Source organism: Periplaneta americana, chromosome 16, assembly GCF_040183065.1.
Source record: "Periplaneta americana isolate PAMFEO1 chromosome 16, P.americana_PAMFEO1_priV1, whole genome shotgun sequence".
In the NCBI taxonomy this organism is placed as follows: domain Eukaryota; kingdom Metazoa; phylum Arthropoda; class Insecta; order Blattodea; family Blattidae; genus Periplaneta; species Periplaneta americana.
In genome coordinates, this window is record NC_091132.1 from 161,064,121 (window position 1) to 161,090,937 (window position 26,817).

A 26,817-nucleotide genomic window follows, 5' to 3' on the forward strand; every position below is an offset into this window, starting at 1 on the left:
TACATCAATATAAAGGATTCCTAGTTTCCAATAAGTTAACATATCAAGAATTTATATTGGTATTCAATTTGTCTTGTGATTTTTGTAATTTTTTATACTTCTATTTTTCTACTGATAGGTGGAAATAATTAGATCATTAAAATTGTGAGTAAGGTTTGGGTCCCTAATTTTTACTTACGAAAGTTGGCAAGCCTACCGATAGAATATCGATGACGCGATACCTATACGACGTCTTCTGCGATGACTGTATTTTAAAATATCAATTTAATCGGGTGCTACCACAGCTCTCTTTTCTCCAACCTTACACTGCACTTTCTTCCATACATACCTGCTCTACTTCTCTCTTTTCCATGTACATACATAATTCTAAAGATTACTTTATATTAAATAGAATACCTAAATTATGTTTAAATATGCCGGGATTCGATTCCAGAAGCTTTTGTTTAATGAACCAACATCACAGCCATTATTCTACGAATTCGATCGTGAACAAACCTTTTAAAATTATGTTTACGCACAATAAATTAACATCAAATACTTCCAAATGTATGAACATATAACATTATTATTACCGGTATATAGTAGAACTGAATTCATTAGTTTCCTATTATCTTTATTACAGTTAATATGCCAAATTGATCACTAATTAGTGTGCTTTCTAACAATTTATAATATATCTTGAGTATATACCTAGATTATTTTCACGTGTTAATTAACTAGATTTCCCTTGTTGAGTAGTTAATTAACACGAGAAGGCAATATAAGTGCTACGTATTCCTAATGTATAATATTATAAAATCTAAGAAGTGACTTATATTTGGTTTAAGTTCATCTTACATTCAGTCATGGACGAACTTTAATAAGGAGGCAATTTATAGCAGATATGTAAGTAGTGCCTAATGATATTTTATTATAGCTCACGTCAAGTAAAGAGTGAAGCGATGCTTGGACAGCGTATTGATAGAATTTCTAATTGAAAACATCTGTACTGCAATAGCTGACAAGCTGAACATTTTCAACTGTGTTCGTAAATAAAATGGGGAATTTGGATAAACGACAGATGTATTGTATGTGTATGACGTGTTTATTGATTATTACAACAAATTGAAAATAATCAACTGCATTCTTTTTATCCATACCAAGTATGTAAAAGAATTTATTGTAACACTAAGTAACAATTCTATGAGAAAAACAATGGAAATATAACCTAATACAAAATTTGGTAGGAACAGTGAAGATGTACTCTTAATGTTTTAATGCATAATATTGTATTTCATGGAAACATTTTTTCCTCCAATTGTATGGCAAGAAAAAGTGACGTAATGAACTTTTCAATATATTTCAGGCAGAAGACTAAACAATATCTGAGAACAAATTGCTTAGTAGACAGGTATACACGCGACAACTAATATTATATAATATTATAAATAAAAATACTCAATTACTCACAGCAAACATAATTCCTGTTGAGGATGTTGCTTTTCCCCAAACAGCAACAGGAATGATGAGGTACGTAGAAGAATAATGCTCATTGTATTTGTGTTTTAAATCTTCCAATTTTACATTATATTAAAGCCGATCCACGTGTAACCAGATAGTCTTTTGAGCTTATCTTTACACATGAAACACATTCCAAAATTATCACAGCTGAAAGGCATTTAATGCCTTCCTCTTTCTTTCCACATAGATCAATATTGTTAATGTAGTTTATTGTCTGATATCTTCTTCTGCCCCCAACTCATCTCCGATTCACGATTCCTCCCAGTATATCCATCACTAGGCAGTTTCTTCTCAGCCAGTGACCCAACCAATTCCTTTACCTCTTCAATTTCAGTATCATTCTTTCTTCACTACTCTTTCCAACACAGCTTATTTCTTAGTCTGTGTGTCCCTTTAACACGATCCATTTTCCTCCATACATATTTTTAACGCTTGTATTCGCTTCTCTTCACTTCGTAGCAATGTCCATGTTTCTGCTCCAAACAATCTCACACTCCATCCAAGGCACTTCATTGGTCTCTTACTTACTTCTCTTTCTACAGGTCCACAAAAGATTATCCTTTTCCGAACTAAAAGTTCGTTGATTATTTCTATCCTCAATTTCATTTCCTAGTAACAGCTCATGTTACTGCTTATAGTACACCCCAAGTATTTGAAGACGACCACTTGTTCTATTGCCTCATTTGGAATTTCTCTGACAATGGTCCTCCTCCTATTTGAATTTATGCTTATCCCATACTAGTGTTCACAGCTGTCATTGAGATCCAGTAGCATATAGCTTAGTATCGTCTCCTCTGCTGCTAACAAGGCCATATCATCAACAAATCTGATGTACTTTGCTCTTCTTCCTGCTGCAGTAAATGCTCCCTGGTTCTGAAAACATTTCTTCACATACAGGTTAACCCACTACAAAATCTAACACACAGAATTCTTTAAGAATTGATTTCTGATGGTAATCTAGTCAGACACACGTAGCATAATTCTAAAAGTGATTCTATTTAATTTGTGAGTTAGTTAGTCACAATGGATGATGAAGAAACATTCTTGCTACAAAATATACGAGAAAATAGATTTATGATGACAAGAGAGTGAATTAACCTTCATGTTTGCTGCAAGTTTCTCGTTAATTACGAATGCTCACCTTTCATTATATATATTTAAACAGTACTTCAGTTCTCGTTTTAGTTGTCGTTCCCGGTTAATTGTGAACCAAGCCCAACAGTTTAACTTACAGGACAGAGACAAACACATTCCACAAACACCGCATTACCAAGTCATTTCGTCGGTACATTCGAAACCATATTTAAAATAATCTTCCTAAGGAAATACGTTTCAGAGATCAGACTTCAAAGGCTTCTCACTTAAAGGTGTTCAATGCGTCATAGGCTACCTGAGCGAAGAAACGTTTACTACAAGAATCGTATTAGAAAAGGTTATTACCAATATACTTGAGCACATGAATACTTAAACTACACCTACTATCGAAACTCAATTGACGTCACTCAAAATGAAAATACATTTGAAAAGTTTCTCGCCTGTATGCTGCCGTTCATGGTTTCTTACGATAGTCGAATCTGAAAAACACTAAACACGATTTTAATATTTGAAAGATTTATCGGTTGTGTGCTGCCGTTCATGGTTTCTTAGGATAGTCGAATGTGACAAACAGCAACCACGAATTTAATATTTGCAAGATTACTTGCCTGTGTGCCGGCGTTCATGGTTTGTTAGGATAGTCGAATCTGAGAGACATATACCACAAACTTGACATTTGAAGGGTTTCTCGCCTGCGTGCCGTTGTAGATGTGCCTTTAAGATACTAGAATTAGAGAAACCCCCACCACAAACTCACATTTGAAAGGATTCTCGCCCTTGTGCAGGCGCACATGCGCTTTCAAGCGATGTGAGCACGAGAAACACTTACCACAAACATCACATTACAAAGTTTATCACCTGTGTGTATGGGTAAATGTACTTTCAAGTTGCCGGAGCACGAAAAACGCTTAGCACAAAATTCATATTTGAAAGCCTTCTCCCTGTGTGCAGTCGTCCATGTATTCTTAAATCAGTATACTTACAAAAACTCTTACCACAAACATCAGATCCGAAACGTCTCTCGCCTATTTGACGGCACTCATGAATTTCTGAGGTATCTGACAATGCGAATGACTTACCATAAAAATTGCATTTTAAAGCTTGCTCGCCTGTAGGCATGTGTTTATATTTTTTTTATGCAACTCGATTTAAAGAAACGTTATCCTCAAACATCAGGCTAGAAAGGTTTCACGCCTGTGTGAAGGCGTTCGTGGCTCCTTAAATGACCAGACTGCGAAAAACACCTGCCACAAACTTCGCATTTGAAACGTTTCTCGCCTGCGAGAAGGCGTTCATGGCTTCTTAAATTACAAAACTGCGAAAAACACTTGCCACAAACATTACATTTGAAAGGTTTCTCGCCTGTGTGCCGACGTTTATGGCGTTTTAAGTCACCAGGTCGCGAGAAACAACTGCCACAGACATCGCATTTGAAAGGTTTATCGCATGTGTCAAGGCGTTCATGCTTTGTTAGATTACTTGACTGCGAAAAAAACATGCAACAGACATCGCATTTGAAATGTTTCTCGCCTGTGTGAAGCCGTTCATGCTTTCTTAGATGATCGGCCTGCAAAAAACACTTTCCACAAATTTTGCATTTGAAAGGTGTCTCGCCTGTGTGAACACGTTTATGCTTTTTAAGTCACCAGGTCGCGAGAAACACCTGCCACAGACATCACATTTGAAAGGTTTCCCGCCTGTGTGATGGCGTTCATGGTTTCCTAGATGGTCGTCCTGCAAAAAAAACTTTCAATCAACGCATTTGAAAGGTTTCTCGCCTGTGTGAATGCGTTCATGCCTTCTTAATTCACAAGACTGCGAAAAATTCTTGCCACAAACATCGCATTTGAAAGGTTTCTCGCCTGTGTGACCAAGTTTATGGCTTTTTAAACCGCCCGGTCGCGCGAAACACCTGCCACAGACATCGCAGTTGAAAGGTTTCTCGCCTGTGTGAAGGCGTTCATGGGATCTTAAATGACCAGAATGCGAAAAACACCTTCCACAAACTTTGCATTTGAAAGGTTTCTCGCCTGTGTGAAGCCGTTCATGCTTTCTTAGATGATCGGCCTGCAAAAAACACTTTCCGCAAATATTGCATTTGAAAGGTGTCTCGCCTGTGTGCAAACGTTTATGGCTTTTTAAGTATCTCGGTCGCGAGAAACACCTGCCACAGACATGGCATTTGAAAGGTTTCTCGCCTGTGTGAATGCTTTCATGGTTTCTTAGATAACCAGTGTGCGAAAAACACAACCCACATATATCGCATTTGAAAGGTTTCTCGCCTGTGTGAAGGTGTTCATGGTTTCTTAGATGACCAGTCTGCGAAAAACACACGCCACATACATCGCATTTGAAAGGTTTCTCGCCTGTGTGAAGGCGTTCATGGCGTCTGAGATGATCAGTCTGCGAAAAACACCTGCCACACACATTGCATTTAAAAGGTTTCTCGCCCGTGTGAATGCGTTCATGGTTTCTTAGATGACCAGTCTGAGAAAAACACCTGCCACAGACATCGCATTTGAAACGTTTCTCGCAAGTTTGGATTCGTTCATGGTTTCTTAGATGACCAGTCTTTGAAAAACACCTGCCACACACATTGCATTTGAAAGGTTTCTCGCCCGTGTGAATGCGTTCATGGTTTCTTAGATGACCAGTCTTTGAAAAACACCTGCCACAGACATCGCATTTGAAAGGTTTCTCGCAAGTGTGGATGCTTTCATGGTTTCTTAGATGACCAGTCCTTGAAAAACACCTGCCACAGACATCGCATTTGAAAGGTTTCTTGCCTATGTCCGTGGATAAATGGTCGTTCAGTTTTTCCGCAGTCGAGAAACATTTTTTAGACGATTCCAATTCCAATTGCTTCTCACCTTCACCAGTCCGCACAGCTTTTCCGATGGAATCTGAATTCTTGGGTGTCTCGCACACAGTCTCGTTCTCTTCAAGAGAAGGATTGTCCAATTCCGATGATACATTCCTCTCATTCGTAGACGCAAGCCTGAAGTAAATATACTATCAGTCTATGAAATAGTCGCAGCAAATATACATTCAATTATAGTATATTAAAAAAACAACCTATTTCATGAGAAGGATCAATACGATTAAAGATACAAGTTTGTAATTAATTTATGAGTAACACAGGAAGTATCAAAATATCTCAACTATTTGGATTTCACCTGTACAATAAATTTAATAAGGATTACACAACGTTAGTCAACTCTTGTCACCCTTTTTTTAACAAACCTCTCTGTTCAAAGTCCCCTGTCTCTGAGTGGGCTAAATTATGCGATTATTTGGAAATTAGGGATTGCAAATGCCCAATATCTTTTTGTAGTTCTTATTACTGTCATATATATATATATATATATATATATATATATATATATATATATATAATCTTTATAGTTTTTAATTTTATCAATTTAAAATTAGGAAAATTTGTAGTGCAACATTACTGATTCCATTTCATAGCATGCGTCATCATGAGAAAATTTGAATTGGTATTATCTCTAACTTGCTATTTGTTGTTTTGTAAAAGTTAAACTACTAACAATGCTTTCAGAGATCTGGAACAATGTAATTCATAATTGTGCAAAATTATAAGCATACTAAATAATTATCTTTAAGCTTAAATGATAAGTATTCTCGTACTCAACGATATAAGAGCATTAATTGACTCAATTGAGAGAAATATTTGAAATTTCTGTAGTAAATGTAAGACTTGAATACTCTTCTATTGAATGCATTTTGTCTGATAAGTAGCTTTCACCTCATACGCGGATGTTATTTCAAGTTATATATCAGAAATAAACGGTTGCGCGCCAGGCAGCGAAACAGGGTGGCCCGGGTTCGAATCCCAATTGGTCGGCAGTATGTATAGCTGTAAGCAATTTTTTCTTTCACGAAACTTAACAAACTTCGATTGACAGACAATAATTTATTTATGTTCTGTTTTATGGACTGCAACTGCTAACATAATATTGCCTGATATAGAGAATGTTATATCGAAAAATAATAATTAAATATGAGGCGTCTACAGCAGGTCCTTCAAGTGAGAAATATGTACTCTTGTGATATAAGAAAACTTGTTACAACATTGCAATTGCAACAAACAAGCAATCTAGTAAAAGCTTAGGAAGTAACTAGCTTTCCTTGTTGTTCAGATTGTGCATTGACGTTAAATAACATCTGAGCTACGATTTTATGATCATGTAAGCGAATTTTTTACTCATGTGATAAGTCAGAAACAAAGTATGGAAAAATCAAACAAACTTTGAAACAGTATCCTTCAGTCTCAAAAGGTTGCACCAATATTGGGGTGCTTATAAAGTGTCAGGGGAAAATGATGACGTAGTTCAAGCATAAATTATCATAATTGACAATATCTGCGGTTTTACGCAAAACCTAGTGTAGTTTTGCAATCAGCAGAGGGGGATGGAAAATTGATTTCTATAATGCTCGTATTATATGTCCAGTACGATTTACAACACCGACTATTACCTTCGCCATTTGTTCAAAGAAGTAATAACTACAGAAGCCACACTTACACCTACAAATTATAGTTCAGTATATATTAGTATGGTTAGGTATCCATGTATTCACGTACCAGTATATGGTCCACTGTTCCAATGTTTCGTGACACAATATGATTCAAGTACAATAAATTATATTTTCGCCTAGAAGAATTTGCTAAATTATTTTACATGAGGTACTGTTAACTTGTAAGCAAACAGTCATAAAATATTAAATTCATTTCAGAAATATTCCAATTTTTAAGTAATGTTGATGGCTTATTTTGTAGAAGTTGTTATATAAATTCATTACACTTAATTTACTGTTGATTACTATTTTGCATTACGTATCTCAGGCATTAATAACATAAACATCCGTGCCTGAACACTGAGTACTCACACAGTTACATCCAGTCTGTTACAGAGAATCACGTGGCTATCCTGTAACTTCAAATTCATAAGTTGCTGTGCTGATTTCGTGACAGCACTGCTCTAAACTCACTATGTGTGAGAAATAATGGAGACTAGAAGAGTTAATGGCTTTCGAGCTAAGAACTATGCATTAGTAAATAACACCAACATGTCTACCCACTAGAAGAGGAAACAGTGGCCAAACAGAAAGAAATCATAAATTGGTGAAACAACATTGTTCAAGTATAGTTATATATATTATTGTAGTACGGTAGTACATCTGGTGTTATGGAAGTGCAAGAATGATGACCTTAACCACAGCAAAATAAATAAATAAACAAAGAAACAAACAAATAATTAGATAAATAAATAGATAATAGAGAAATAAATAGATAAATAAATAAATATATATATATATAAATACGTAAAAAGTAAATAAGTATGGAAGTAAATAAATAAATAAATAAGTAAATAAATAAATAAATCAGTAAAGAAATAAATAAATAAATGAATAAACAACTAATTAAAAAATAAAATAAATAAATAAATAGGTAAGTAAATAAGTAAATAAATAAATAAATACTCAAAAAATTAACAAATAAATCAACAAATATGTAAATAAACAAATAAATAAAGAAACAAACAAATAAACAAACAAATAAAGAAACAAACAGACAGACAGACAAACAAACAAACAAATAAATAAATAAGTAAATAAATAAATAAAAAATACATAAGTAAATTATTAAACAAATAAGGAAGTAAATAAATAAATAAGAACATAAGTAAGTAAATAAATAAATAAACAAACAAATAGCCGAAAAAAAATAAATAAATAAATAAACATAAAAATGAACAAATAAGCAAACAAATAAGGAAACAGACAAACAAACAAGTAAATAAATAATTACATAAATAAATAAGTGAATAAAGAAGTAATTAATAAGGAAGTGAATAAATAAATACATAAATAACTAAATAAGTGAGTAAATAAGCAAACACATAAATAAATAAGTTAGTAAATAAAGAAGAAATTAATAAGTAACTAAATAAATACTTAAATAAATAAACAGATAAATAAATAAATAAGCAAATAAGTAAATAGGTGACGATATAAGTCAATAGATAAATAAATAAGTAAATAAAGAAGTAATTAATAAGTAAGTAAATAAATAAATAGATAAATATATAAACAAATAAATAAGGAACCAAGTAAATAAGTGAATAAATAAGTAAATCAGTTAGTAAATAATGAAGTAATTAACAAGTAAATAAATAAATAATAAAATAAATAATTAAAAAGGAAATAAGTAAATAAGTAATTAGATAAGTAAGTAGGTAAGTAAATAAGTATGTAAATAAGTACGCAGATAAATAAGTAAATAAGTAAGTAAATAAATATAAAAATATATAAATAAATCAATGAGTAAATGGATAAATAAATAAATAATTAAATAAAACGGGCAAATTAATGTTCCACAGTTACTTGGCAACTGTGATTAACGCTTTGCAGAAGAATGCTTGGAATGGACTCTAAATAGTACGGTAGTACACAATTTCCTAGGGAAATATAAAAACTTCAATTATAAGGTTCGTTCCAACAACAGTCAGGAACCGTCCGTAAACATCGTGAGCATGCGCAGTACAGAAAAAGCGTTCCAACAAACTCCGAACCAGTCCTGAACCGGAAACATGTACTGCAGTCGGGGGTTCCAACAAGCTTTTGACACGGGTTTGGAACGGTCAAAAATAGTCCGTGGATTGAGGCATGTACGGAAAAGTACGAGAGACGCGCATGCGCATAAGCTCACCAACGTCTCCTGGATACTGAAGAAAGACATCATCGACTGTTCACATCATTGAGGTTAAAGATGAAAAGTGACAGTACAGACGAATAATAAAACTAGAGATTTAATTTAAATTTTCGCCAAAAAGAAAGGGAATGGAAATTATTTGGGTATTGAAACAGTTAATTACAATTTTAACATGCAGCTTTGAATAAAAGTATAATAAATAACGTACATACATTAATAATTAAAAAAAGAACTATTTTTAGATGAGAGTCCCCCAGTACACGACACTGAATTATCGGAATTCTTGCCTTCCACATTTTTTTTCATCTTTTTATAGAAAATGATCGAAATTCTATTTTCTGCAATTAGAATTAGCTGCGAAACGATAATAATTAAGCATCCCGTTCTTAGCAAAGATGATCACAGTTATAGCATCTCTGGATTTAGTACATAACGATCCGCGAAAGCGTTCCAACAGCATCCAGTCCAGTATCAATCCCATAGCAGATGCTCGACTAGCGCATGTGCATAAGATGGTACAGGAACCGTACAAGAACTGATCCATGAACCGCTTGTTGGAACGAACCTATAAACAAACTGTAGATATTAAGTCGGAGGTCTTCAAAACTCTGGGCTGGACTATGAGTGTAAAGGTGCACTACTTGCATGTCCATCTATATCACTTTACTGAAAATCTACGCATTTTTACTAAAGAACATGAAGAAAGGTTTTAACAGTACATTATGGCAACCAGATACAAAGGGAAGTGGAGTGTGAATGTGATGACTAATTATTGCTGGATGATTCAGACAGACAATTCTTCTGAAGTTGCTTCTAAACAGTCAAGCTATCAGACACTTCAAACACAATGGTCTCTACTTGAAGACTCGCACACCACACTCACCTTTGCGTCAAAACCTCGTTGTCCTCGGCCGTTACTTCCACTCTTGGCTCCTCACTCACTGCGTCCGAGTCACTCTGCTCTTCCTAAAAATACAGAACAAATAAAACAATAAGATAGCACAATTTACATTAAGGAAAGCGCATCGAATTTAGATGTCACAGAACTGCAGTTAAATTGTATTAGGCCTAGTAGAATTTTAGCAAATAGAAGACAATTCTTGGGGCACACTTTTCATGGGGCAATTCTTTCCCTTGTAGATCTGTGGTTTTGAACCTTTTTCAACATGTGGCACAGAAAAAATGTAATTTAAAATCCTGTAGCGCAGTCATGCAATCTTAAGCTGTTTCCACAGGCGGGGGGGGATTTTGACAGTTTAAGATGGGAACGAGTACTATAAAATGCAAATAAATGAGATAAATGTACATGCATTAATATATAAAATAAAATATTTTAAATTTTATATGACTTATTTTTAGTCAACATACGGAGGAATGATAATATTCTGAATGGTGAAAAGGCGCAAAAGATGTTGAGAACAGAATCAAAATACATTTTATCCACAAACTGAAGTAACACAAATTTTTTATTTTCATGTTCTTTTTAGGTTTATGATAGAAATTCGAAATTCAATGAGAGAAAAATATTCCAATGCAATATCTGTGTCAAACATACTGTATTATGAATATTTTTTTAACTTCATATTTAGAAGATACGAAAAGATACAATATTATTACTTGCTTTGATAAGATATCTAACGCAGGAAACATTTCATTTTATAAAAACAAGTGAAATACGATTGATTTTAAGGTTGGAACTTCACTAATCTGGCTATCCTAGATGCGAAACTGTCATTCTCTTCTCTGTTGCATGGACACCCACACTTTGCTCACTGAATGTTGACTTGTGCCATATTTGATATTCTGTCGCACAACAATGGATCACTTGAGTATGCACAGCCACTCTGGTGGAAAATGGCTGTTACAGAGTAACTATAATAGAAGAAATTTTCTATGAACGATTAATTCAATAATTTCTAGTCACGAATTTGGTGGATTCTGTAAGTGGAAATGTGTCTACGGTTCAGTACCGAGAGTTAACCAGCATTTTCCCTCAATGGGTTAAGGGGTAATACCTGAAAAAACTACAAACAGGTAACTTGTCCCAACCTGTATCTGGACACCGATTTGCTAGTCTCGAAATTGTTACAATCCCCATTTTTCTGACAATGTCTAATACCAAGTCATTCTATGACTTCGATTTTTTACATTACCAGGTATATAATGATTCGGTTGAGTTCGCTTTCTATAGTACTTCTGTCTCAATACATTTTCTTCCAGTTTTGCTCCATAATTTCTGCCAGGCAAAATCATGAAGTGTACAATTATACTAAAGCTCCAGTGCACAAAGATTCCTTTGCTACGGCAATATTGATTATTATATGGTAGACAAAAAATTGATTAGAAAATTTGTTGAACGATTTCGTGAACTTCATACCTTTCCCGAGAATTTCAACTAAGTTGTAGTATAGTCATAAGAAGTAAAGTAAATTCAAATACTATGAATATTTCTAATAATTTTAAAATTGGCAAAATGAAGTTTCAAATTTTACGTTTCTCTACATCTACTAAAATTAAATGCAGTTCACTGACAGATTAAGAGTAAATAAAATATACAACAGTTTCATGTAGGCCGTATCTCCATGTATATATCAGAACATTTTGCAAAATTTAGAACCTATTCTGCAATCCACTCTAAATCAACAACATAATTTATCGTAAAGTTACAAAATATCTTGTATCTATGCGTAAGGTAGTATTGTACAAGAGATATATTGCAAACACCTAAATTCTTATAAATAAAACGGTAAAAAACAATGAAGTCACGAGATAATGTATGTACATACATCTAAAACAAAATCTGTTATTTCTAAACGGTAAAATGTAATAACAATTTTAGAAAAAGGCACAGAATAAACAAAAAGCAGTGTCCTCAAATGGACTCGGGGAATGTGTAGCTTGGAAACGATTAAGAGTATGCTTAAAAGCAATTCCGTCTTCACATCTAAAACAAACCGAGATAACACTCCAGAACTAGTTACCTGCAACATGACTTATCTTGTAAAATTAAATAGTGATAAGTGTTTTTCTGTCTCTATCATGATGTAAAAGGCACTGCAAACACTGTTGCAAAGAGGTAGCATCTCTGACAATCAAAACACAAGAAAAACACTGAAGAACAACACACAGTGCATTCCTTGTGCTGCACTCACCTCAGGTTCACGTTTCACCACAGGGAACGAAATTGCCACTGGATCTTTCTCACATTTTACCTCTGATACGAGATCATGGCACTGGTTCACATATTCCTCTTTTATATCAGTCACATGCTGATTCAAGGAATTCCGTTCCTGCAGTACAAAGAGATGTCTTAAATCAGCAATGTATTACAGGGTATTGGAATACGACTACTATCGTTACAAGCCGCTGACTATATATCTGCATGCAACAGCTCGACATTATGAGGAATGGGGCCAGGATTCATATGCGAATACAAATTTTTCATGCAGAAACATTATTTAGACATGTTATGAAGGTCTCTAATTATACGAAAAGCAAATCGTGCATATTACGGAATTCCTGCAAATAATATACTATTGTGCATATATTGTAGCATATTTTCAACATTGTTTTGTGTTAAACCCAAAATTGGAGTTGGTTAGCAAAAAAGATTAACAAATAAATAAATTAATTAACAAATAAATAAATAAAATAAAACAAAAAGGCTTTCGTTGACTGCACCGGATGGCAAAGAAGTACGAGGCGCATCCAGTAAGTTTCCCGATTTTTTCCCCTTGAAAGTAAACGTAATTAGCGGTGTCAATTGCACATGCGTAACAGATCTGACGTATCAATCATATGCCAGCCGGACAGGTCCCGCCTGGTGCCAGTAGCGTGGCAGCAGTGGCCCGAAATGGAAATTCTTATTCCTTCTCCCACCGCCTGCGAGGTTCGGTCGGTGATAAAGTTCTTGAATGCACAAAACATTGCGCCAATTGAAATTCATTGGCATCTCTGTCAGGTCTATGGGCCGAAAATCATGAGTAAGCAGATGGTGCGTCGCTGGTGTAGGCAGTTTTCCGAAGGTCGTCAAAGTGTCCATGATGAAGAGTGGAGTGGGTGACTGTCACTCATCAATGATGATCGTGTTGAGGTGGTGCGGCAGTGCATCATGGAGAACTGTGGCTTCACGATTACGGAGCTGAGCAGCCATTTTCCGCAGATATCGCGATCTTTGTTGCATGAGATTGTCACTAAGCACCTGCTGTTCAAAAAAGTGTGTGCCAGGTGGGTGCCGAAAAACCTGACACCCGGACACAAAATGCAACGTTTAGGAGCAGCACTGACATTTCTGCAACAGTATCACGATGACGGCGACGAGTTCCTCGACAGGATTGTCACGGGCGATGAGACTTGGATTTCGCACTTCACCCCGGAAACCAAGCAGCAGTCAATGCATTGGCGGCATAGTGGATCTCCGGTGAGGACGAAATTCAAACAGACACTGTCGGTACGGAAAATGATGTGCACGGTGTTATGGGACAGGAAGGGCATTCTGCTCATTGACTTCCTTCCAAGAGATGAAACAGTGAACACTGACCGTTACTGTGAAACACTGCGAAAATTGCGACGTGCCATTCAAAACAAGAGGCGTGGAATGCTTACTGCAGGTGTTGTGCTCCTCCATGACAATGCTCGACCACATACGGCTCGGCGCACAGCAGCTGTTTTGATGGAATTTGGCTGGGAGTTGTTTGATCATCCACCCTACAGTCCTGATCTTGCTCCCAGCGATTTTCACGTCTTCTTGCACCTCAAGAAATTCCTGCCCTCCGGTGAGCGTTTTGGCAACGACGAAGAACTGAAGACGTCTGTCACATGCTGGTTCCATTCACAGGCGGCAGAGTTCTACGACAGAGGGATACAAAAGTTGATCCCATGATACGACAAGTGTCTCAATTCTGATGGTGGCTATGTTGAAAAATAGCTGAAACATTGCTGTACCTGTTGCCAATAAATGTTTTCCTGAAAGTGTATGTTCTTTTTTAATAGGGAAACTTACTTTCTGGATGCGCCTCGTACTTAGGTACGAAGGGAAACTGTGATTAAAATCACTGTCTGCTTTTGATCCATTTCTGAGCTTATAATCTCAGAGCTAACATCCATATTCATTTTCTTTGTTTAATTCCTGTGCATATGCCGATAAGAATGTTTTGTTTCATAATTTCTGCCCAGCAAAAGTACGGTATGAACAGAAACATCATTTGATATTTATGTATTTTATCATGGCAAAAGCACGGTCGTGACGGATTAGATGTAATCCTGTTCAAAAACTGCAATCATTATCTACATAATTACCATCAATTAACAAAAAATGTGACATCACCTAAAAATTTTTCATTCAACATGCCTTGAATTTCAAATAAAATCTATTGATTCTTTATCAGGGGGAAAGCAATTGTTCATCCTATCCCATTATCTCCTGGGTTAGTTGCTTTATGAGTGACGTATTAATGGTATCACTTATGAGGTTAAAACCTGTCCTCGGACAGTTGACTAACAAACAAAAATTATTTTTTTATCATTTAATTAACTCTTAAATTGCTGTCACTTCTATCTGTCACAGTCATGGCAGATTCCATGCACTGCTAATCATTAAAATAATCCAAGACCAAATTAATAAAATGGTCAGCACAAAAATAGGAATGAAAAAGTAGAACAATTGATAGTTTTCTTACATTCATCTAAATTACATTTAATCCTACATTCTCTGTATATGCTACATTTCCATCTAATCTATTTCTTTGGCAAACACATCGCATTCATTGCAAGAATAAAATTATTTCGTTAGTAAAGGTAAAAATAATTTCAGGTATTTCTTTACATAATCTTCATAGCTTTATACCAGCAACCAAATACTGAACATCCACAATACACTCTAGTCAAAGCTTTTATCATTTCTTCCCACATAACTTTCACTCTGTTATGTGTATTGATACTGATGGTTAGTGTCCATCAATACATCAATATTGTGAGGGCAACTATGTACACTATGTGTATTTATCCGAACTTCTTATAATTGTTCTCTAAACTCAGGTAAATAAACTATATTACTTAAAACATGACAGCAGTCATGAAAAAAAATATATATTTCTTTGGTCAAGACAAAAAATTGAAGTTTGTTTGGAAGTTACATTACCGCCATGATTAAAAAGCAACATGGTGGATATGTTAAAAAACATGCAATCTGTGCTCCTATCAATATACAAATCAATATGAACTTTAATTGCAAACGATATAAGAGACACTTTAATACATAATTTTATTGATGCTCATTATGAAAAAAACATCTGAAGGAAAAATACATTGATACTTTTTTTCATTCTGTGGGAGAATTTCAAAATATTTCTGATTCACTGAATCTTACTGACGATGAGAAGAAGAAAGCATTCCCTTGAATTTCAAAGCTACTTTCAGTATAATTTCATCATTTTTCATGTACGCATTCAGCACTCGGGTTTTCCTTTTTTATGAAAATAATGCTTATATCTTAGACAACAAAGATGCTTAGATAATTCGTCGACTTTCCCGAGTTTAGTATCTAGTTGGAATCCACCCAAAATCAGTTCAAGTAAATTCAAAACCTCTATTTCTATTTCTAATAATTTCAAGATTTGTCAACTGAAATTTTTAACTTTTAAGTTTCTATACCTATATTTAAGTTGAATGCAATTCAATGACAGAACAAATATAAGTAAAAAAAATACTTTGAGTATGCTGTACCTATCCCTATGTAGCAGATCATTTTGCAAAATTTAGAGCACCTTCTGGAATTCACCCAAATAAGCCCAGCAATGTACTGTAAAGTTACAAAATATGTTTTCCATACTGGCAGCATAATTTTCTACAAAAGAAATATCCCTGAGACGTAAATAACTAAAAGAAAATTGAAGACAGGTGATAATACATCTGCATACATCTACAGCAAAATCAATCATCATTTTAAAGTGGCAAAAAGAACCGACAATATTAGACAAAGACATAGAGAAAGCAAAAACAAATTAAGTCAAGTACAACACAGTATCAAAGTAATAGATTGTGGGAATTTGTAGATATGGCAACCATTACCACTGAGTATAACAAGCAATTTCGTGCTCGAATTTAAAACAAAAACGAGACAACAATGCAACAAAACATAAATAATAACAAACAGAAACGAGATTGTTCTGCCACGGTCACACATTAAAAGGCGCTGCAAGTATTGTTGTAAAGAGAAAGTGTCCATTACAAACAAAACACAAGAAAAACACTGAAAGAAGACCACACAGTGCATTCCTTGTGGTGCACTCACCTCAGGTTCACGTTTCACTACAGGAAAGGAAATTGCTACTGGATCTTCAACTTTTATCTCAGAACTGAGATCATGACTCTGGTTCACATATTCCTGCTTTAAACCAGTCACATGCTGATCCAAGGAATTCCGTTCCTGCAGTACCAAGAGACATCTTGAGCAATTTATTATATGGTGTTACCACAGTTTAGTATATACAGTTGCGAAGCTCAATACTTGATAAATATGCATATATATAGATAGTTGCAGGCCTCCAGGATCGCTACTATCGCCTCAGTACAGACCCTTTCCCAAGCAGACGACAATGCATATTCGGGTTTTCTATTTCAGTGTATGGAGCTCAGTGAAATATTATGTTATAAGTTTATTGTGTACCATTGATAAGTTTTATTTAGTGTAATGTGTTCATAAGTTCCGTTTACTTCTTATTGCATAATTTGATGCAGATATAATTACAAAACTGTGTTATTTTAATGTGAACAGAATTTTACATGTTAACATAATCTATTCGCATCAACATTTTAAGTTTAGAATGGAAGCTATTTTGAGGTTTAATAAAAAAGTATTTATATTGTTATTTTCATTTAGCACTTCTACCTTCCTTAATTGTAGATAGAAAATTTACCATACCACACCTATGAAATTAGTGTACGTACGATTGTGTTACTTCGTCTCTTAGGAAGTAGATAAATTCAATAATTCAGTACGTACTCGATTGTAGTATTAACATACAGACAAATTGAATGTGCGGCGTATCATACATTACATTATACTAAATTATAATGTATATTTACGAATATAGGAATATTAATAATAAGCTATATTTTCCATAGGACATAATATAGCCCTACATATGTAATGGCAGGGAATTGGAGATTTTGTAAATCTAGTAGCTCTAGTAATAGCGCTGTGAGCTTACCGTATTTCAATATAGTCAAGTGTCCAAAGACCAATTAAGCAGAACTCATAATGCGGTGGAACTAGCGCTGAGGTAGTTCCTGCGATTTGGGAGGTCAAAATCGTTGAATTTATAAGAGAATTTTTGTGGAGGTGCAGGTGATGGTACAAGCAAGGCATAATAAAAGCCAAAACTAACAAAACCTAACCTGTTCCAGATCCGTACATGCTAGGATTATTTAAGTACAAAGGAACTACTTCTGGCTAGTTTAGGCTGCTAACACAGTACATTAATCAGACTTCAGATTGGAGTACCGTAAGAAACGAATAAATAGAACTTAAATAGAGACAAATTGCATTTACAAGTTATCACTCCTAAGTTTATGCTTAATTATAACGTATAAATGCGAATACTGAAATATTGGTACAGTAAACATAACCTTTAATTGTAACATATCATAATATCCGTGCGGTGCAACTGAAAATTACTGCATCGAGCATAAATGAATGTACAAGAATTTCGAAATATTTAATCCAAATAAAGTCAGGTATTACACATAAGAACAACGAAATTTTCACACAAAAAATAATATTACACCTTAACTCGCAAGTGAATTATGTCTGAAGTGTCTCATAATCATTGTTTTAAATTTATTCATGCTATTACACTACATTTTAGAGAAATATATGTTGCTCATTATGCATTCGAACTAATTTATATGGTTGAAACAAAGAACATATTCCCAACCACCCCTACCCTCCTTTTCTATATTTGACTTATTAATAATTGGAAGCGAAAAATTATTTATAGTCTTAGATAAAGAGAATAAAATGAAAATGAATTCGTGACCTTAAGCATAATATCAAGTACCTACATTGCGGGAATGTGTCGCTTGGCAACCATTAACAATAAGGTGTAACCTGTAACTTCGTATTTAAATTTGAAATATAAAACCAGATAACAGTTCAACATTACCCCTAAAAAGCAATCCAAGTGATATTATAAAGAGTGTGTGTGTTATTCATAATACAAAATAAGCACTAGAAAAACTCAACACATTCCTTGCGCTCCACTCACCTCTAGTTCATTTTTCAACATTGGGAATGAAATTGGCATCGGATCTTTATCAACTTTCACCTCATGTGTGAGAGCATGTCCCTGGTCCAAATATTCTTCGGAGTAATAAGACATCTTGCGTAAGCTTATGTATAACAATCGTTTAACTCTTGCATGTTTCCAATTATCGTTATGATTAAAGAAAGTTTGGGCGCGCGTTGCCAACACCAGTTTGCAGAAATACACTAAACGGTTAAAAACACAAAAAATATAGCATTAAACTCACTGGATTTTTAGATGTATATTATATATTTAAAATAGTGCGAATTCGGCTATTTCTTTGAAAGGGTTCATACCTGAGGCATCTTTATAGACGAATCAAAAACTTCACACCAAAAACCTTTAGATTTCCAAATGCCAAAACGACCCTGTTGGCGACTCTGGTCACGGCTGGCCAAAGCGTTAATAAGGTATTTTCAAGGCGGCCGTGTTTAAACAGATGATCGATGTTCAGAATAGCTGTAAAGTCATGTTTTACTCCTCTTTGCAATTATTATTTTTTGGATGATTATTTTTCTTCTAATATTGCTTTTTAATACTAATTAATAGTAGGAGCTGATAATAGCTTATCGGTAAAATCCAAGAATCAGTGACTGTTTTTTCATACGTAGGGATAATGGGCTTGTAAACTGTCCCGTATTTTCCTGGACAGTGCAGGATTTTGACCATTGCGTCCAACGTCCCGACATAATTTGCACAAGCATCAAAATGTCCTGATTTCAGGGCATATTAGACGTGCCAGCTGATTCTCATTTTTATCATATTGTTGGATTTAGTCTGGATTGGAAGATTTTTCCTTACAGTCTCATACAGACGTGCTTGCAATATGTGACGAAATGGAGAAACGACTCTGGTTCTAGTACCGGTACGCATGTAATTCTAGTTGATTTCTCAATGCAATGATCATACCAAGATCATAAAGTTAAGGCGGGTTTTATCACAGTCTACAGAATACCTTATGAGCAATATATACTTTGTGCTCATCTTATGCACTTTTACTTTAGGTTGGCGCCATTCAGTATTATTTCCAATTCGTTCCCATAGGAGGAGTGAGAACCGTTTCTTTGGGCCGGGGGGGGGGGGGCAAAGCAAAAGCAAAGAATTCCCATAAAACGGGGTTATGGCGGACACAGTTTACCTCCATCCCCCCTTATAGCTTGATCGTTTTGCACTATATCGGAATATGATCATTAAGGGGGGATATACAGGTTTGAGGGTAAAAAAATGTCAATTTTTTTTTTTATTTTTTTTAAATGAAAAGAATTTTTTCGCAATCTTTATTATTTTCGGAATTATGACCAAAAATGTGTAAGCGCGTCATTTATTTGTACCTACTTAGCGCTTTAAATCTGATGGTGCCACGTCTCCTCTCACCAGTCAGTGTAATGTGGATATTTTCGCTGGTGTTTTGTGTATTCTCATACTTGTAGTGCTTCTAATCTTTGCCTTGATACTTCATATTGAATTTCTCTATTGCAAACAGGATGCTGAATTTTGTAGGAAGCCATCCTTTTTAAAGTTGTTGTTCTCTACTGTTGTTTGTTGATGGTGAATGCTTTCCGAGTTAATTTTTTCACTGTTGTGTAAAGAATTATTTCTGAATTTATCTACAAAGCTTCAGAATGGGTAAACGAAAGGCTGGGTACTATACAAAGAAAAAGAAATTCGTTGATAATCGGTTTACAAACAAAATAAGTGCAAGAGAAGAACCACGTGTTTCACGTAACCTGTGCAGTGCTTCAGAAAAGAAATTTGCAGCGAATGAGGAAGAAATTGCTTGTGATGTTGATAGTGTCAACATGATTTTTAATGTAAATATACTATTTAGGATCCTAGAAAAGTGTCTGCAGTGTGTTTGTGGAGCTAGTGTACATATCAATGTAAATAAAGTAGTAGGTGTAGCGTGTAGTGAATGTGTAAGTGTAGAATCCTTTGAAAATTGTACAAAGTTAGGCACAAAAATTAACATATTTTATTCAATAAATACACAAGTTATAAATGCTATGAGATGCCTAGGACAAGGTTTAGTGGGGTTGAAAGTTTTTTGCGGACAGATGGATTTGCCAGCTCCTGTAAAACAAAGTACTTATGACATCGTAACTAGACATATCTTGTCTGCTACATCTGCAGTTGCAAATGAATCGGTAATAAAAGCTGCAGAAGAAGAAGTAAGCCTAACAAACTCCAGAGATATATCTGTTTCTTGTGATGGCACCTGGCTGACTAGGGGACACTCTTCACTGCAAGGGGTATGTACAGTGATTGGTGCAAAATCAGGAAAAGTTCTTGATACACAAGTGTTGTCAGTATCATGCAAGGGTTGTGATCGATGGAAAAATAAAACTGACACTGTAGCTTATAGTGAATGGTGGGAAAGTCATGAGTGTAAATGCACTATAAACCACAAAGGCTCATCTGGTAACATGGAAGTAGAGGGAATGAAACAAATTTTCAATCACTCTCTTGCAAAACACAATGTTCGGTATGTGAACTACATAGGCGATGGAGACACGAAAAGTTATAAGGCAGTTTCAGAATCACAACCCTATGGATCTGGTGTTACCATTAAAAAAAATGGAATGTGTAGGCCATGTCCAGAAGAGAATGGGGACTAACCTGAGGAAAAAGAAGAAGGATATGGCAGGAAAAAAACTCAGTGATGGTAAACCAATTGGTGGTAAAAACAGACTTACTGATGCTGTTATCAACACACTAACTGTGTATTATGGGAATGCTGTAAGGGCAAATAGTGAGTCTGTTAATGCTATGAGACAGGCTATATGGGCCATTTGGTATCACAAAAGTTCAACTGACAGCAATCCTGTTCATAACTTCTGTCCTAAAGGTGAAGATTCATGGTGTCCCTATCAACGCGCAGTACATGAGGGCACCATCAGCCAGTACCGGCATAAAAACAATATACCACTTGGCATCATAAACTCTATAAAGCCAGTATTTAAATCTTTGGTTAGTACTGAGTTGCTAAACAGATGTGTTGGTGGATATACTCAAAATAAGGTCCACAACTGTGGAGTAACGGTCAGCGCGTCTGGCTGCGAAACCAGGTGGCGCGGGTTCGAATCCCGGTCAGGGCAAGTTACCTGGTTGAGGTTTTTTCCGGGGTTTTTCCTCAACCCACTACTAGCAAATGCTGGGTAACTTTCGATGCTGGACCCCGGACTCATTTCACCAGCATTGTCACCTCCATATCATTCAGACGCTAAATAACCTAGATGTTGATACAGCGTCGTAAAATAACCCAATAAAATTAAAAAATACTCAAAATAATAACGAATCGTTGAACTCTAAAATTTGGAAAATTTGCCCCAAAACTGATAGAAGAATAGTGGAAATTGCTGTTTATGATGCTACCATGACCTTCAATGATTGTATGCAAGCAAGAATGAAGGTGCTACAGAGGCTTGGTATCGTCCCTGGAAAGTACTGCCAGGCTTCAGTGAATGAACTGAATGAGAATCGTCTCCATTCCGCCAACAAAAGGGTCCTGGAATCAACAAAGGAGGCAAGAAGATGCAGAAAGAAGCTGCGACTGGAAGAGGAATCCAGAAAGGCCAGTGAGGAAGGTCTAGTTTATGCAGCAGGAGAATTTTAATATCTTCCCACACATTAGGCATGTTTACTGCTCATTTCTCACAACTTTTATTTTTCAGAACAGTTTTAATGATAACTCGACAAGTTTTTGAGATATAGCAGTGAAATTTTGTATGCAACTCTCTTTCATACTAGTGAACAATACTACCTACAGTCATTGCTTAGACAGTTATAGTTTATTTTTAAAAAATAAAAATTTATGTAAAAATAGATGAAAATTTGAACTCTCAGAAGAAATTGAAATTAAAAATATTTGTGTACAGATATTTCAACGATTGTAGGTAGTTTTGTTTATATGACATTTACGAATAATGAAAAAAAAAATCACTAAAAAATATTAATATTTATGGAAATTATCTTTAAAATACCAAATCAGTGCACTAGAAACAACAATCTAATTCTGATGATTATTAATATTGGCAATAGTTACAAAAAATTTGAAAATGGTGTAGGATAGTAGAAGTAGTGAGTATTGAGCATACCAAAATAGAAGATGAAAGAATGAATTGTTACTGAGGAAAAAACTTATATAAATTGTAGTCATTTTAGTACTGAAACCTGTATATCCCCCCTTAAATAAAAGCATTTTCGGGGAAGGGCGTGTTTCTTGGAGTGTTACATCCATATCCGCAATTTTTTGGACCGAGTTCAATAGGGCTTGAACTATAGGTCTACTACAAATTATAATAGGGCATAACTCAAAAGAATCTCTCTCTTTTTTTCTCTCGTACAGAAACACATGAATACCACAATAAAAATTTTGTAACTATGCAAACAGAAACCTTTTTATACAAAGCTTACCTTCCTGAAGATATCATATGAAATATAAACTCTATTCTATTTAATCTCGTCTTTAAATTTACACATTATACCGGGTTTGTTTCTGCATTGTTGTGCAGTGGAGGCCAGAACACCTGCAGACTTCTAACCCAGGAGTACAGACTGTTAAAAAATAAACATTACACTGCTTCCATTCCTCAAATGAGGTATAGAAATTCTTATACATTCAGAAATTTAAAATAAATATTATAGTCCACACACATTATCTGAAAAATTTAATTATCAATTGAAGCACAGAAAGATAATCATAACCAAAGCAAAAAAGATTTTTTTTTAATTTTCTAATATTAATGGAAAAAAAAAAGTTGTGACAAGTTTCGGGGGTAGTACCCACATAGCCCCCCCATAACCCCGACTATGTTTGTTTCACTAGATGCGTCATTAATTGTTTTCGGCGGAAAGGTGAAAAAAAAAAGAAGGAAAACAAACGCGAGGACAACAACAAAGACTTGTAAAATACCATAGACCCTCAAGTGTGATAAGTTGTGATAGCTCTGATGTAATTTTCTGCACGTACTTTAAGTTAGTTCGCATTAGTTCAGGTTACGTTAAGTTAGGTTAGTTTATATTAGGTTAGTAATAGCGTGTGGGAAAATATCAAAGATACAATCAAATTGCAGCTGAGCAGAGGATAGGTTATTATGAAACTAAGAAAAAGAAATCGTGGTTTGATGAAGATTGTTGCATGGTAGTAGAAAGAAGGAAACAGGCAAAATTGAAATTCTTACAGGATACAGTTGAGGAGAATAGAGATCATTATTTCAATGAAAGACGGAAAGCAAGTCGTATATTTACGAATAAAAAGAGAGGCTACTTGAAGGAAAAACTGAACAAGGTAACAACAAATAGTAAGAGTAAAAAGATTAGAGATTTATAAAAGGGTATAACAGAATTTAAGAACGGACATCAGGCAAGGGTAAACGTGATCAAGGATGAGAATGGTGACTTGCTCGCAGACTCTCATTCAAACCTGAACAGAAGAAAAGCTATTTTGGGCAACTACTAAATGTACATAGGCCAAGTAGAAATGATTTAGACGAAATTAAAATATAAACTGTTGAGCCATTTGTACCGAACTCACACTTTCCGAAGCCGAAATGGCGGTAGAAAAACCTCAAAAAGTACAAGTCTCCAGGTATCGATCAAATTCCAGCAGAACTAATACAAGAGGGTAAAAGCGCATTTATCTAGCCAAATTTATAAACTCCTACTTGCTATTTGGCAAAGGAAATTGTACAAGAACAATGGAAAGAGTCCTTTATTTTACTGATTTTTAAGAAGAGGAACAAGACTGTGGTAACTTTCGAGGTATATCACTTGTGTTGACGTCGTACAAAATTTTATCCAGTTTTATTTTGAGAAGATTAATTCCGTATGTAGATGAAAGTACTGGGGATCATCTGTGCGGTTGTAGGAGGAATAGATCGACTATTGATCAGATTTTTTGTATTCGACAGATATTGGATAAAAATGGGAGTATAAGTGTATAGTACAAGAGTTATTCATAGATTTCAAAAAGGCATATGACTCGGTTAAGAGAGAAGTTTTATATAATATTCTTATTGAATTTGGTATTCCCAGGAAACTAATTTAATTAAAGAGTGTCTCAGTGAAACTTACAGCAGAATCCGTATAGGCCAGTTTGTATCTGATGCTTTTCCAATTGAGTGCGGTTTAAAGCAAGGAGATGCACTATCTCCTCTACTTTTTAACTTTGCTCTAGAATATGCCATTAGGAAAGTTCAGGATAACAGCCAGAATTTGAAATTGGACAGTTTACATCAGCTTCTTGACTATGCGGATGACGTGAATATGCTAGGAGAAAATCCACAAACGATTAGGGAAAACAGGGAAATTTTACTTGAAGCAAGTAAAGCTATAGGTGTGGAAGTAAATCCCGAAAAGACAAAATATAGGATTATGTTTCGTGACCAGAATATTGTACGTAAGGGAAACATAAAAATTGGAGATTTATCCTTCGAACAACTTGAAGCAACAGTAACAGATATAAATGACACTGGGGAGGAAACGAAACGCAGAATAAATATGGGAAATATCTGCTACTATTCGGTAGAGAAGCTTTTGTCATCTAGTCTGCTGTCAAAAAATCTGAAAGTTACAATTTATAGAACAGTTATATTACAGGTTGTTTCTCTATGGTTGTGAAACTTGGACTCTCTCTTTGAGTGAGGAACCCATATTAAGGATGTTTAAGAACAAGATTGTTAGAAAAGTATTTGGGGATAAGAGGAATGAAATTACACGAGAATGGAGAAAGTTACACAACGCAAAACTGCACGCATTGTATTCTTCATCTGACACAATTAGGAACATTAATTCCAGACGTTTGAGATGGCATGGCATGTAGCAAGTACGGGCGAATCCAGAAATGCATATAGAGTGTTAGTTGGGAGACGGGAGGGAAAAAGAACTTTTGGGAGGCCTAGACGTTGATGGGAGGATAATATTAAAATGGATTTGAGGGAGGTGGGATATGATAGATAGTGGATTATATATATATTACTTTTCAACTTGTCATGTGAGTTTGGTAATTTTTTGTAATTCTAAGTTTCTATTGATAGGTGGAAATAATTAGTTCAATAAAATTATCAGTAAAGTTTGGGACCCTAATTTTTACTAAAGTTGGCAAGCCTAGTGATAGGAGATCGATACCTATAGGACGTCATCAGCGATGACAGTATTTCAAAATATGAATGTAATCGGGTGCTACCGCAGCTTTCCTTTCTCCCACCCTACACCATTTCACTGCCCTTTCTTCGATACATATCTTCCTCTAATTTTCTCTTTTCCATGTACTTACTTTGTAGATTAAATTATTGGGGATCATCAATGTGGTTTTAGGCGTTTTTTTTTCTTTCAGAAATGTATATTTATTTAAGTACCAGGTCGCAAAATGGACCCATGCCTTTTACAAGATGTATGTAACCTAATACATGATTCAGTATAAAAAATGTATATAATTTACATTCAACACTTTCACCAGGAGTGAAGTGTTTTACAAGAAATCACTCATACATTAAACACTAGAAATTACTAAACTATTGAACAGTGGAGTTGGATGTATTTTTACAGATTGTATAAATTTGGTTCTGGCATTTTTAAATAGCATTATATTTAGTGACTCATATAGTTGAGAGTTACTGATGTCATAGTCTGCTCCCGTGATTGTCCTACATACTGATCTTTGTATCCCGTCCAGTCGTTTAATATGACGTATATGTGTATTTGACCAGATTTCGCAAGCATATAGCGTGTATGAACGGATCAGACAAGTGTATAAAAACTTTGATTTTTAAGAGAGATCCGACTTTTGAAAAGAGGGTACAGCAGCATGAAACGTTGAAAATCTCTGTCTCTGATTATACCTATATGTTGTCTATAAGTCAGTCTTCTATCAAGATAAACGCCGAGATATTTTGCAGCCGAATTGAAAGGTATGTTTTGTTGTTGAACTGTGAGTTCTTCTGGTAAGTGTGGGAATCTTTTAGTGAAAACCACTGCCTGTGATTTAGTTCCATTAATCTTTATTCGCCATTTTGTTGACCATTGAGTAAGTAAATCAAGAGCTGCTTGCATTTGTTGACAGACGAAAATAATATTATAATGTCTTGTATAGAGAACTGTGTCATCTGCATAGAGCATATGTAAGCATTCAGGTTTCTTTGGAAGATCATGTACGTAAATGGAGTATAAAGTAGGTCCCAGAAC

General features: G+C 35.0%; 1 protein-coding gene across 2 annotated transcripts; it reads right to left on the minus strand.

The window, feature by feature from the left end:
* Nucleotides 1-595: 595 nt before the first annotated feature.
* On the minus strand, nucleotides 596-19,024 carry LOC138691626 (zinc finger protein ZFP2-like). 2 transcript variants are annotated; one of them, XM_069813797.1, is made up of 5 exons: nucleotides 16,623-16,759; nucleotides 13,013-14,179; nucleotides 12,484-12,621; nucleotides 10,215-10,297; nucleotides 596-5,593 (listed from the first exon to the last, which is right to left on the minus strand). In XM_069813797.1, exons 2-5 carry the CDS (start codon nucleotides 13,037-13,039, stop codon nucleotides 4,345-4,347), a joined length of 1,497 nt encoding a protein of 498 aa, XP_069669898.1. In that variant the 5' UTR covers nucleotides 13,040-14,179; nucleotides 16,623-16,759; the 3' UTR covers nucleotides 596-4,344. The 2 variants fall into 2 exon arrangements, with proteins under 2 accessions (XP_069669898.1, XP_069669897.1); XM_069813796.1 differs by lacking the exon at nucleotides 13,013-14,179 and adding an exon at nucleotides 18,598-19,024 and having other exon boundaries at nucleotides 598-5,593; nucleotides 16,623-16,757.
* Nucleotides 19,025-26,817: the final 7,793 nt, after the last annotated feature.

Bases quoted from the DNA above. Each gene is read 5' to 3' on its own strand.
- LOC138691626 (XM_069813796.1), bottom strand. From the start codon at position 18,711: ATGTCTTATTACTCCGAAGAATATTTGGACCAGGGACATGCTCTCACA. The intron at 16,758-18,597 runs GTGAGTGGAGCG...TTGGTACTGCAG, and splicing joins TGTTGAAAAATGAACTAGAG to GAACGGAATTCCTTGGATCA. The intron at 12,622-16,622 runs GTGAGTGCACCA...TTTGTACTGCAG, and splicing joins TAGTGAAACGTGAACCTGAG to GAACGGAATTCCTTGAATCA.